The sequence below is a fragment of the Arachis duranensis genome, chromosome 3 (genome assembly GCF_000817695.3).
Source record: "Arachis duranensis cultivar V14167 chromosome 3, aradu.V14167.gnm2.J7QH, whole genome shotgun sequence".
NCBI classification, from domain to species: domain Eukaryota; kingdom Viridiplantae; phylum Streptophyta; class Magnoliopsida; order Fabales; family Fabaceae; genus Arachis; species Arachis duranensis.
In genome coordinates this window covers 16,018,794-16,033,294 of record NC_029774.3, presented here as the reverse complement: position 1 = coordinate 16,033,294, position 14,501 = coordinate 16,018,794, and the positions used below count along the sequence as shown (strand labels likewise).

Here is a 14,501-nt window from a genome sequence, read left to right as displayed (position 1 = left end):
TTGGTTTGCCTATGTGATTAACTGCTAATTGTTCTATTGTTTGCATCTTCTTACTTGTGTTTGCATCTGGAACTCTGTTGGATTGTGGTGGATTGGTTGTGGTTGGATTGTTTGGGCCTAGGGCCGTGGTTGAATGAGATGGACCGATGGTTGATTTCAGTTTTATGGTTCTGGTTTGGAATAAGATATGAAAGGTTATTTTGGTTCAGTATAGATAAACCTTTTTGAAATGTTTGATGTTTTGAAAATTGAACAGTTCCTCTTTCAGAAAAGATTTCTGACTTTACTTTTATTGTAAACTGTTGTTTTTGAAAAGAGGCATAAGATGGTTATTAATCACTGGTACGGTTTATCTTCGTGTATCCTATTACAGTAATTCCCAAAAACCCCCTACTGAGAACCCTTTCGAGGATGATGTTCTCACCCCCTACATTTTTCCCCTTTCAGGATTTGGGCGCAGAAGTTATGAAGAGTTTAATTATTTGTTATTGAGATGCTCTGTATTGCTTTAGATTATTATTTTTGTACGCTCGCCTTTATCTTGATATATTCTGTAAGAGGGATAGGAATTGTACTGGATAATGTTTGTAATATTATTTATATATATGTATGTATATATATATGGATGTACTCTTTATGAGTTTCTGTAAGTTGTATGGTATGTATGGACGTACGTTGTATGGCGAAAGTATTTTTGGGAATGGTATTGCGGTTTAAAATTTTAAATAGGCTCATATTTTAGTATTAAATAGTATAAGTGTCATCGTAATGTCCGAGCTATCAGAGTTGCGCAGCCGGAAGCGTGAGCTTTGGTAGTTAGGGTGTTACATTATGGTATCAGAGCAGTCCTTCCTGTAGAGCCTGAGGAGTGGACCGACTATGCTTCAGTTGCATACTCTGAGCGTTTGCCATGTATTAGGTCTTGTCGAATGACGAGAATTAGAGCTTTATGCACATGACGGTCTATTGATTAACGATGTTAGTCTTGCATTGCATAATTCTTGGTATTAAGTTTGGCCGGCTTAATACTAGTGAATTTTGCATATGAAAGCACTAATGAGTTATCATAGATGAAATCCGAGTTTTGAGTTAAGCGAATCGCAGGTTTTGGGAACGTTGAAAACTTTTCTCGAGGCTGCTCAGTTATGTGTCTTGAATTCTGTTCGAGTCGACCTATTCTTTCGTATCCTAACTTGAAGTTCTTGGTTACTAATCCTTTTGAACAGTAGCTTGATTTTTCAACTTTATTCCTCCATTCATATGCATTCCTGTTTGAACTTAATTGCATATGCTTGTTTGGAATCCTTGTTGCATCTATCTTCCTCGGTTTGAGTTCTTCTTGATTCACGTATTCTTTGATATAGCTTTGAACTTGTCATGATGCGCTGTGCCTTTTAACTCTGAGATTCTAAGTCCATTATTAGAGAAATTATTGATTCAGTTTTTCTCTTATTTGACAGTGAGCATAGCCAATTGAGGTTTTATAAAAATTGCTGCTGATTAGATATATATTTATCTATGTATAAAACTTTAAGAATTCTTATACAGTTTGACACCTAATTATTTCTAATACCTTGCCTATACTTTTACTGATTTACGGAACTGCATTTATTTTAAAATATAATTTGACTTTCATCATTCCTCATCTCATATATCAATCATCCTTCACCTAACGTCAAACCCTTCTCAGCACACCAGAAACCTAGGCCTCCGTTTTCTAATTTATCGTAAAATCAAGTACTTGAACCGTTAAGTTATATCTCATGTTCAAATACTCATAACTAGGCCCAACAATCTTAAAATGGTGTTAAAGAAGCTTACAACCGTGTTGGGGAGGCAGAATAGTTGAAAACAAATAAAATTTTGAGAAACAGGGCGTGTACAGCCGCACAGGGGCCTGTGCGTGCGCACACTCCTGAGAGTTTTAAAATGCGTGTGTACGCACAGGGATGTGCGTACGCACAGGTGTCAAGTTTTACAAGGATCTGTTCACTTGTACAACCTGTGCCAGCGCCCTCAACAGACTGGCCTCCTCAACTTGTACGTCTGCACAAGCCTGTGCATCCGCACAGGTTGAAATTCTTCCTTGAATATGTGCGCGCACAAGTTATGCTAGCGCTGCGAACAGAACGCACTCCCCTAGCCTGTGCGTGCGCACAGGTGTGTGCGTCCGCACTGATGCCAGGGCATTTTGGCCAGTTTCACTGACCTTTTCTTTACTATTTTTAGGTAGTTTCATTGCATTTTCTTAGGAAATAAGCTAGTTTTGGGTAGAAAATCATTTACATCCTGATTCAAGCATGCATTGTGCATTTTACATGATCTCATGAAGATTTTGCATGATTTTAATGACAAAATTGATATTGCATCCCCCATGACTTGGATTAGAACTTTGATGCACTTTATTGCTTGATTTCAGGACAAAGGAAGCAAAGAATGGGAGTAACTTGCAAGGCTAAGGAGAAAAGTGATTTCCAATAACACTCTCAAAAGCCATCAATGCCACATTAAGGAGTCACGTTAACTAAGTTAACGTGAACTCTAACGTGGAGAAGAGAAGTTGAGCCAACGTTAGTGACACTTAACATTGTCACTAACGTTGGCAATTACTCACAAATGGCCACGTTAGGAGCCACGGCTACGAGTGGCCACGTTAGAAGCCACGTTAACCTAGTTAACGTGGACTCTAACGTGTGACCTATGGGCACATTGGAACGTTAGTGACAATGTTGAGTGTCACTAACGTTCTCGAAGGTTGTCAAAAGCCACGTTAGAAGCCACGTTAACCTAGTTAACGTGGACTCTAACGTGTGACCTATGGGCACATTGGAACGTTAGTGACAATGTTGACTGTCACTAACGTTCTCGAAGGTTGGCAAAAGCCACGTTAGAAGCCACGTTAACCTAGTTAACGTGGGCTTTAACGTGAGGCTAAGGGGTGCATTGGAACGTTAGTGACAATGTTAAGTATCACTAACGTTCTCAAACTTATACTTTCACTAAATGTTAAACACCCCTAACGTCTTGAGCTAAAGTCTCTACCCACTTCACACTTTCTCTCTGCAAGTAAAGCCAAGCCCAAATGAAGAAAGGAACTGCTTCAAACTCAAGATCCAAAGGTCCAAGACTTGAAGAGCCAACTAGAAGCTGAGAAGAGTAGTATATATAGGAGTAGCTTTGAATTGTTTAGAGGACGGACGGGGAGCTAAGAAATAGAACTACTCTTTGTATTTTACTTTCTCTGCACTTCTAGCTTTATCATGTATTCTCCATCTTTGATTTTGATTTCTAGAGCTATGAACAACTAAACCCCTTTCATTGGGTTAGGGAGCTCTGTTGTAATTTGATGGATCAATGCTAGTTTTCATTATTCTTCTTCTATCTTTCCTCTTGATTTTACTTGAAAGCTTTCGATCTTCATCCAATTGGATAGTTATCTTGGAAAAGAAGCTATTCAAACTTGGATCTCTTCGGAACCTTGAAAGAGGAATGAAGAGATCAGCTAGAAATGCTTTCTCATGCTGGACCAAATTGGGTGTGGATGGGTATGTGGCTATAACCCTCTCAACACTTGATTTGGGAAATGCATGTGGTATAATCAGTGACCATACTTCATCTCTTCTGATGAGCAATTGACTAAGGAATTGGCTATTGATCAAGATTTGAGAGATTGAACCACAAGAAATTGTTGTTCAATCACTTAAGATTACCAAGGAGATCAATGAGTGCATTGATTGAGGAAGAGATGAGAATGAAATTGATTCGGAGAATGCAACATCTCCTAAGCCCAATGAACTCCCCATTTCTGATCTTACCCATTCTCTTTAATTTCTGCAATTTACTTTTATGAGCAATTCTCCCATTCCCAATTACAATTATGCAATTTACTTTCAGTCATTTACTTTCCCGCCATTTTATTTTCTGCAAGTATCAACTCTATTCATGGATTCGCTCAACTAGAACATTCCTCTAATTAAAGTTGCTTGATCAATCAATCCCTGTGGGATTCGACCTCACTCTATTGTGAGTTTTTACTTGACGACAAATTCGGTACACTTGCCAAATGGAGATTTGTTGAGAGACAAGTTTTCCCCCGATCACGCACAGGTCAAAATTTTCGTAGGGTGTGTGTCCGCACAAGAGTGTGCGCCCGCACATATAAGAAATAATGAAATTCTGCAACCTTGCAGAATTTCATATTTTTAACACCAACTTTGAATGATCATAACTTCCTCTACAAAATTCCAATTTTCACAAACTTTATACCAATTTAAAGGGTTTTCAAAGATCTTCAATTATAAACAAATTTCAATCAATTTCAAAAACCAAGACAAAAGTTATGATCGAGCAAAATTCACCAAAAACCCAATTTACCAAACTTCACAATTTCCACAATAATTCAAGATCATCATATCATTACAATTCATCCCAATCAACCCAACATTCATCAATTCATCAACATTTAACACACCAACCATCATTTTAGTTCAACCTATCCTATTGGTCACTAGCCTATGTGTCCATGAATATTATATACTACATATAGGAAACCGAAACCATACCTTGGCCGATTCCTTTTATGCACCTAAATTCTAACTTAGCACAAACAAGCTTCCAACCATAATCTAAGCTTTCAATTCCACTCCAATAAGCACAAATAAGCTCCAAGAGCTCCCAAAGCCACAATAATCAAACTATATACATATAAATCACCTCAAATCAACCTAGGGTTCTAATTAAACATAAATTCACAAGGGTTTAGTAGCTCTTACCTTCTCCCACAGATTTAATAGCAAGAATCCAAGGCTATGCAAGGATTAGAGCAAACCTAAACACCAAGAATCACAAAAACTCACTTAGGCACAAACCCTAAGTACCCAAAATTTTCAAGAGAGAAACTGGGAAGATTTCATGATTACCTTGAGGGTTTCTTGGGTAGGTTTTTGAGAGCTCTTCACAAGGAACACGTAGCCGCTGACGGCACGCAAATCAGAGCACTGTAGCTCAAGATATTAGCTAGAAAAGAAGGAGGTGAATAGTGTTTCTTCTTCCTCTCCTCCCCTTTCTCTTTTCAGCATGAGTGCTGTGTTTATTTGTGTGTGTACTGGAAATAGGTTCATTAATGAATCTTTTATATGTTGGGCTTGGGCCCAACTTGGGCCTGGTCCAACTGGTTAGCGTTTTTAGCCCGTTTGGCCCAATTTCGGGCCAAACCTTTAAAATTAACGCCTGATTTTCAACTTCTAATATTTTTCTAAGGTTTTTGACAATTTTTCACTTTTCTCATGCGGTACTGGGCAAACTTGAACCGGTTCAACCGATTCAACTATCGGTTTGTGGTTTTTCATGATTTTTTGCAAAAAACACATTTTCTGACTCAAAAGGACCCACTGAGTCCAAAAATCACCTTTAAATCCTTAAATTCTCTCTCTAAATTTTTGGAATCTAATCTGGGCAATTAATCACTTAATTAACCGGTTGATTAGTTGCAGTTCTTACAAGTTCAAGGCATAAGTTGTGCAAGGCTCAATTAGGAGGATTCCAAGGTTTATTTGGGTGCTATAAGGATAATTTGGGAGATTGTTTATTCAATTGCAAGAGGAATGATCAACAAAAGGATGACCGGGAAACTAAAATGTGGGATCCGGGCATACAATTCTACAACCAACAATCTTGGGTCCCAATTGTTTGCGTGAGATCGTTTGAGAGTTTGATGTACTTTGTTTAGGATCCCGGAGAATAATTAAAGAGCAAGCATGGCTGGCAAATCAAGGATGAGTGGAAGCATAAGCCACCTTGACAAAAGCTTCACTCAAAAAGTCCAACTTAAGGATTTTAAACCAAAGTGTTAGGTGGGAGACATCCCACCATGATCCTACCAATACTTTAATCTAGAAAGGCATGTGGTATAATCAGTGATCGTACTCCATCTCTTCCCATGAGCAATTAGATTAAGGAATTGGGCAATTATTCAAGTTTAGAGAGATTGGATTGCCAAGGAATTGGGATCCAATCACCTAAGATTGCCAAGAGATCAATGAATGCATTGATTGAGGAAGAGATGAGAATGAACTTGATCCGAAGGATTGCAATATCTCCTGAACCCAATGAGCTTCCCCATTTCTGATCTTACCCATTCTCTTTAATTCTGCTGTTTACATTTATGCTGAATCATTCCCAATCCCATTAGATTTTCTGCAATTTAATTTCTTGCAATTTACTTTCTGTAGTTTAATTTCTGCCATTTACATTATGCAATTTACATTCCTTTTATTTACTTTTCCCGCCAATTTAATTTCTGCAATTCCCAATCCAAAGTTAGCTCAGTTTAACTAGAACATTCACCTAATTAAAGTTTCTCAACCAATCAATCCCTGTTGGATTTAACCTCACTCTATTCTGAGTTTTTACTTGACGACAATTTGGTATACGTGCCGAGGAAAATTTGTTGAGAGACAAGTTTTCGTGCATCAAGTTTATGCCGCCATTGTCGGGGATTGATTTTGCATTGACAATGATTAAATTGGAGGATAACTAGATTGAACACTTTTCTTTTCTTTTGTTAATTAGTTTCAATTTCAGCTGTTTACTGTTATTCTATGCAATTAAAATTAATTTTCTTTATTTCTTTACTTTCCAGCACATTAATCCACGAACTGTTTGATTAATTGCACTAACCACTCTAACCATCAACATCTAACCACATTCTTGAGAATATGCGATACTGTGAAGTCCAATGGTGTTCATCCTGACACTTACAGATTGCTTTTGTTCCCCTTTTCTCTAAGGGACAAGGCATCAACGTGGCTACAATCATTTCCAAAGAAGAGTTTCACAACTTGGGAAGATGTGGTAAACAAGTTCTTGGCAAGGTTTTACCCTCCCCCAAAGAGTTAACAGATTGAGGACTGAGGTACAAACATTCAAGTAACAGGATGGTGAAACTCTCTATGAAGCATGGGAGAGATATAAGGAGCTGAGAAAGAAGTGCCATCCAAACATGTTCAATGAATGGGTACAGCTGCACATTTTCTATGAAGGACTGTCACAAGAGTCAAAGAAGGCCTTAGATCACTCTTTAGGAGGCTCTCTCAGTAAGAAGAAGACAATTGAAGAGGATATAGATGTCATAGAAACTGTAGCCAACAATGAATACTTCTATGCCTCTGATAGAAGCACAAATAGAGGGGGGATGGATATGAATCACATGGATGCAATCTTAGCTCAAAATAAGTTGATTACCAAGCAAATGGCAGATCTCACCAAACAGATGGAGAGAAATCAAGTTGCAGCAATCAATAATCAACCACTAGCCCAAGAAGAGTTCAATACAAAGGAAGGAGGTGACTGGGAGCAAGCCAATTATATTTGAAATTCATCAAGACAACCCGATAATCTATACTCCAAAACTTATAACCCTGGTTGGAAGACCCACCCAAACTTTAGATGGGGAAACCAACAAAATCAGAGCCAAGACCAAAGACCTCCCAACTCCAACCATTACAACAACTCCACTTACCAACACTCCAACCAAAGACCATATCAAGCCTCACAAAACACTTCTTCCCAGCCTCTATATCTAACCTAAAATAGACATTCTCAACCTCCCAATTCCAACCCACCATCACCATCTGAGGATAGACTCTCTTGGATTGAGGCTATGCTTGGAGATCTTTGCAAGGAGGTTCAAGACAACAAGGCATTCAAGGATGAAGTAAGGTCTAATATAAAGAACCAGGGAGATACCATCAAGATGCTTGAATCTCAAGTAGGATACCTTTCTCAGCTAATTCCTAAGTCCACTGACAGCTTTCCAAGTGATACTGAGAAGAACCCAAGAGGAGAAACATAGAATGTGAGATAGGAAGAGTGCAAGGCACTTACTCTAATAAGCGAAGATAATTTAAAAGAAGAGTTTGTAGGCCATCAGAGCATACCCGAGGGGTTTCAAAAGAGAAGTTGGAAGGAATAAAACAAGAAATTGACCTTACACTAAGAAAGGAGTCAATGGAGAAGGAGATTCTGAAATCATATATACCAAAGGCACCATTCCCTTATAGACTCAAGAGTGGTGAGAAGGAGAAGACATATTCTAAGTTCCTAGATACATTCAAGTCTCTTCATATCAACATCCATTTCATTGAAGCCCTCAAACAGATGCCTTCATATATCAAGTGCATGAAGGAGTTGCTGACCAAGAAAAGCCTATTGAATGGTGGATAAACAGTAGTGATGAAAAAAGAATGCAGTGCTCTTATCCAAAAGGAGTTACCCTCAAAGAAGAAGGATCCAGGGAGTTTTCATATCCCTTGTGCTATAGGGGACACAATGATTGATAGAGGATTATGTGATCTTGGAGTAAGCATAAATCTCATGCCTCTATCTCTCATGAAGAAGTTGCAAATTAATGAGCTGAGACCCAAAGATGTAATCCTTCAACTGGCTGACAAGACCTAGAAACAAGCAATAGGAGTTGTCGAAGATGTACTGGTGAAGGTTGGGAGCTACTTCCTTCCTACAGATTTTGTTGTTCTTTACATGGAAGAAAGCTACCATCATCCAATCATTTTGGGGAGACCATTCTTGGTCACAGCTAGAGCACTTATAGATGTGGAGCAAGGGAAGTTGATATTGAGAATACATGATGAACAACTCACCTTCTATGTCTTCAAACCTTCACATGAATCTGAACAAGAGAATAAAGACTTGAAGGATGATCACAAGGAAGCACTCTTGGAGGAAATAAAAAGTGAATCATAAGCAGAGTCTCTGAAGACTTCCTTGATAGAAAAATAAGAAGTTCAGGTGCTACAGACTGAAGAAATTAAGGAGGAGCTAGGGTCACAACCCCCACATGAGACAAGCAACAAGATCCCTCCTGACAAAGAGATCACAAAGAATAAGGCACCATCAGAAGAAGGAAGGAAGAAAATGCCAAGAGGTTGGAGGAATAAAAAAATTCCCACTGAATATTTTTCTCCAGGGGACAGAGTGATATCGATTAACCATCCACTAATACCATTTCATTTTCCTGTGATACCATCTTAATTACCTCAAGTGTACACAATCAACAAAGTCCTCTCATTGGAGCATGTAAAAATTCTCAAGGAAGGAAGTGGAGATAGATTTTCCATGAGAGGGGAGGGCTTGAAACATTATGATTATCTTCCTCCCTAACAAAGGCCAACCATCAAGCTAATGACATTAAAGAAGTGCTTGTTGGGAGGCAACTCAACCAGAGGTAACTCTCTCTTTTTGAGTTGTTTCAATAAAAAAAAGTTAAGTAGATTTCTTTGTATTACAAGGAGCTAAGTTTGGTGTTGCACACCAAAATAATTTAAGGGTGAATGTGTAATTCTAAGTTTAGTATTCCACCACAGATTTCATTATGAGAACATTGCATCTCCCAGTATAATTAGTCACTAGTTCCAAACAATCAGAGAAACTACTTAACAATTGTCTCATTTTTAGTTCATAGTTTATTTTCTCAATAAAAGCATTTGATGTTCCCTACATGTATTCACTCTGCTGCATATAAGAGTAGGCAAGAAACTAAGTTTGGTGTTTCCACACCAACTTAGGTCCAAAAAATCACAAGCATAAATGCATAATAACAGTTTCTCAAGTGCTTGGGGAACAAGCAACATCCAATAACGTTGCAGGAAGTCAATCAATCTTTTGGAGGGTAAGCTACACCATCATCCAAGGAGAACAAAGAAGGATACACAAGCTATGGATGATGATGACAAGAAAGAAATAAGAAGACACCAAGAGGTTGTATTGTTACTTAACTGTCTCTACTTTGAAGTGTTTTAACTGGAAGTTTGAATGTAACCCTGCTGATTAGTTTACTTTTGTTTGAATTCTGTCTGTTTGTTCTTTAATTTTCATTTAAGTGTTCTAGTCTAAGTGCCTATTTCAATTTCAGCCTGCTTGAATGTATGGCTTGTCCCCTTTTACTTTTAATTGAATAAAAGAAATTGTTTTGAAATAGAAAGAGTAAATGTTAAAGATTGGTAGGAAACAGAATAAGGTTGAGTGGTGGTATATGTTTGATTATGTAGCAAGCTCATTAATAAAGATAAAAGGTAGAATGTTTCTTCTTAGCATGAACTTAGTTACTATCTGTGAAACCTTAGTGAATAAATGTCCTTGAAAGAAAGAACAAGAAAGAAGAAAAGAAATAAAGAATAAGCTAGGCACCAATAGCTCAACCCTTAAGACACATGCCTATGGTGTCTTTGTACTAGGATCTGCTTGGATGATTAGGTTCTAAGGAGAGTTTCAATACTTGGTAACTTGGGTTAACTAACCCGGGATTATCAACCAAAAGTCCACTATCAAGAGCAACCTAGTTACAAGGCATTTAGTAACCCAAAGAGGTGCTGGGCATCAATGTTTGTAGAATTGAATTGTGAGCCAAGTGCCTGTGGTGTGGGTGTGTAGAGGAGAAGCTTAAGTTAGTAAGTCTGAGGGTGCTTTATCACCCAACACCTTGAGCCATCTGGGTCAGGAGTGTTGACTGAAAACTTATCTAAAAAGCTACCTCAACACAGAACACTAAGCTGCGAAAAAAGAATAAGTTTCTAAACAAAAGAAAAGCAAAAAAAGCAAACACCAAGGATCAATGAATAACAAGGTTTCACAGCAGCACCTTAGTCAGCTTTTAGAGGGACATCTTAAACCAGAAAACCAATAAAAGTTGAGCTGCAAATATATCCTGCATAAAACCCCATGAATCAAGTTTAATTGCTTTCTGATAAGGACATATATTTCTCTATGCTTTCATTCAATTTTCTCACATCTTATTGCTTGCATGAGGACAAGCAAGATTTAAGTTTGGTGTTATGATGCCAAGGCATCTTAGGCTAGTTTCACTAGCCATTTTCTTTTGTTTTCATTAGGTTTCATGCGCTTTCTTAAGTTATAAGTAAGTAATTAGATGAGGATTTCATGCATACTGTGATTCAATCAAACATGATTAAATTGATGCATTTTCATGAGATTTATGCTAGATTTAGTTGATTGCTCTAAATGATGCAAAATCTTGTGAATTTGGCAAAATTTTGATGCATATGTTTGGTTGATGATAGGTGAAGAGAAGCAAGAAAGAAGTATGGAAAGGAGCAGAGGAAGCAACGTTGGTGGCCAAAGTTGGCTCACCAACGTTGCCTCAAACGTTAAGGAAGGGGTTAAAAAGCAACATTGGTGGCCAACATTGGCTCACCAATGTTGCTGGCAATATTCTGGAAAAAAGGGGTGCAACGTTGGAGGGAATGTTGGCTCACCAACGTTACCTCCAACGTCTTTGATAACTCTCAAAGTTAGAGCTGGACAAAATGCCTTGTGTGCATACGCAGAACGTTGTGTGCGTACGCACAAGAAGAAAAATTCAAGGTGTGCGCACGCACAAGGCAGTGTGTGTACGCACAAGCATGTAACGTTGGAGGCAACATTGGTGAACCAACGTTGGGTCCAACGTCTACGATGAGCTCTCTAAAATTTAAGTTGAAAATCTGCCTTGTGTGTGCACGCACACGAAGAAAAATAGCAAGTGTGCACACGCACAAGGCAGTGTGCATACGCACAAGTGGGCGAACGTTGGTACACCAACGTTAAGTCAAACGTTGAAGGCAATGCTCAGTTATTAATTTTGCAATTTTTGATTCAACATTTTCCTACAAACGTTGATCACCAATGTTCTCACCCACTGCACTGTAAATGGGCACCCATGCAAGCATGAACGTTAAATTACCAACGCCCCTCCTCAACATCATTGAGACCCACTTTAACTTGCTTCAACAAAGGCCAAGGCCCACATCTAAGACTTGAAGACCAAATGAAGAAAGTGTATAAATAGCAGACAGTTTGAGTTAAGGGAGTGGAGATTGGGATCTGGGGATGCAGAATTAGAAATACTTTGTATTTAGTTTCTCTGAAATTTCAGTTACTTGGAATGCACTTTTCATTTTCAATTTCTATTCCTAGAGCTATGAACAACTAAACCCCTCTTCATTGGGTTAGGGAGCTCTGTTGTAACTCAATGGATCAATAATAGTTTTAATTCTTCTTCTTCTTTCTTTTCTCTTGATCTACTAGAAAGCTTTCGATCTTCATCCAATCGAACAATTGTCTTGGAAGAGAAATTGTTCATATTTGGATTTCCTCTGAACCTTGGAAGAGGAATGAGAAAATCATGCTAGAAATGCTTTCTCATGTTGGACTGGGTTGGGGTTTGGATGGATACCGTTACATGTAATCCTACCAATACTTTGACCCAGAAATGCATGTGGTATAATTAATGATCGTACTTCATCTCTTTCCATGAGCAATTAGATCAAGAAATTGGGCAATTGTTCAAGTTTAGAGAGATTGGATTGCCAAGGAATTGGGATCAAATCACCTAAAATTACCAAGAGATCAATGAATGCATTGATTGAGGAAGAGATGAGAATGAACTTGATCCGGAGGATTGCAATATCTCCTGAACCCAATGAGCTTTCCCACTTCTGATTTTACCCATTCTCTTTAATTCTGTTGTTTCATTTATGCTGAATCATTCCCAATCCCATTTAAGTTTCTGGAATTTAATTTCCTACAATTTACTTTCTGTAGTTTAATTTCTGCTATTTACATTCTGCAATTTACATTCCTTTTATTTACTTTTCCCGCCAATTTAATTTCTGCAATTCCCAATCCAAATTTAGCTCAGTTCAACTAGAACACTCCTCTAATTAAAGTTTCTCAACCAATCAATCCCTGTGGGATTCGACCTCACTCTATTGTGAGTTTTTACTTGACGACAATTCGGTATACTTGCCAAGGAAAATTTGTTGAGAGACAAGTTTTCGTGCATCAGAAGTCATCCATGAATACTTCAAGGAATTTCTCTACCATATCAGAGAATATAGATAAGATGCATCTCTGAAAGGTGGAAGGCGCATTGCATAGGCCAAATGGCATTCGTCTATAGGCAAACACGCTAGATGGACATGTGAATGCTGTCTTCTCTTGATCTTGTGGATCTACTACTATTTGATTGTACCCAAAATATCCATCCAAGAAACAATAAAAAGCATTACCTGCTAGTCTCTCTAGCATTTGGTCAATGAAGGGTAAATGAAAGTGATATTTTCTGGTGGCATCATTGAGTCTTCTGTAGTCAATGTACATATGCCACCCTGTAACTGTCCTTTTTGGGATCAGCTTATTTTTTTCATTATGAACCATTGTCATTCCTCCCTTCTTAGGAACAACCTGGACATGACTCACCCAAGGACTATCAGAAATGGGATAAATAATCCCAGCTTCATAGAGCTTAGTGACTTCCTTCTTCACTACTTCCTTCATGGCTGGATTCAATCGCCTTTGGGTTGCACCACTGGTTTGGCATTATTCTCCAACAGGATTTTATGCATGCATCATGCCGGGCTAATGCCCTTAAGGTCACTTATAGTCCACCCATGGGCGGTACTATGTGTTTTAAGCACCTGAATTAGTGCTTCTTCTTCCTGTGACTCTAGTGTAGAGCTTATGGTCACAGGATAGGTATATCCCTCTCCCAAAATGCATATTTCAGGGAGAAAGGTAATGGCTTAAGCTCAAGCTTTGGAGGCTTCTTCTTTTCCTCAGAGGTTTCCAGAGCTTCCTCTAAATCAGGCTGAGTATCATCAAGGATATTATCTAGCTCTTCCTTGAGGCTTTCGCCATGTTGACCTCTTCCACCAGGGAATCAATGAGGTCAATACTCATGCATTCCTTAGGAATGTCTGGATGCTGCATAGCCTTGACAGCATTCAGCACGAACTTTTCCTCATTTACTCTTAGGGTTACTTCCCCCTTTTCAACATCAATGAGGGTCCCTCTTGTAACTAGGGAGGGTCTTCCTAGGATAAGGGATGAACTCTTATGCCCCTCCATGTCCAATACCATAAAATTAGTGGGAAAGGCAAAGGGTCCAACCTTGACAATCATGTCCTCTATTAGTCCTGATGGTATCTTAATAGACCTATCAGCAAGTTGAAGGCATATGCGGGTTGGTTTAACTTCCTCAATCAAACAGAGCTTCTTTATTAAAGAAACAGGTATTTGGTTGATGCTTGCTCCAAGGTCACATAGAGATGTCCTTGTACAAGTATCACCTAAAGCGCATGGTATCATAAAGCTTCTAGGGTCTTTAAGCTTCTCTGGTAAGCTGTTTTGAATGATTGCACTGCATTCCTCAGTGAGGAGGACTATTTGTGTCACTCTCCAATCCTTCTTATGACTTAGAATGTCCTTCATGAACTTTGCATAAGAAGGTATCTATTCAAGAGCTTCTGAAATGGGATATTTATCTCTAATGTTCTGAGATACTCTGGAAAGCGGGCAAACTGCTTGTCCCTTTCCTCTTAACAGAGTTTCTGAGGAAATGGCATCTTAGCCTTATAATCATCAACCTTGGTTGAGTGGCTGGCTTCCCTTTCTTGGGCGTTCAACGCCCATGCTGCTGCTCCTTTGGG

At 38.6% G+C, this 14,501-nt stretch overlaps 1 protein-coding gene and 1 long non-coding RNA gene across 3 annotated transcripts in view; one reads left to right on the top strand and one right to left on the bottom strand.

Moving 5' to 3' along the window:
* The window catches only part of LOC107474603 (uncharacterized), a 5,532-nt gene extending 2,973 nt beyond the window's left edge, over positions 1-2,559 (top strand). The window contains exon 4 of one of the 2 annotated variants that reach the window (XR_008006981.1): positions 2,420-2,559. This is a non-coding gene — a long non-coding RNA (uncharacterized LOC107474603). Of the gene's footprint in view, positions 1-447; positions 1,249-2,419 lie in introns of those variants that run through there. The other variant, XR_008006980.1, reaches the window with a different exon arrangement.
* An 11,124-nt stretch (positions 2,560-13,683) lies between these two features.
* On the bottom strand, positions 13,684-14,160 carry LOC107474599 (uncharacterized). Its single transcript, XM_016094237.1, has one exon. The coding sequence runs from the start codon at positions 14,158-14,160 to the stop codon at positions 13,684-13,686; it is 477 nt and encodes a 158-aa protein (XP_015949723.1).
* Between the last annotated feature and the right edge of the window lie 341 nt (positions 14,161-14,501).

Excerpts from the sequence above, each read along its gene's own strand:
- LOC107474599 (XM_016094237.1), bottom strand. The coding sequence starts at position 14,160 with ATGATACCATGCGCTTTAGGTGATACTTGTACAAGGACATCTCTATGT.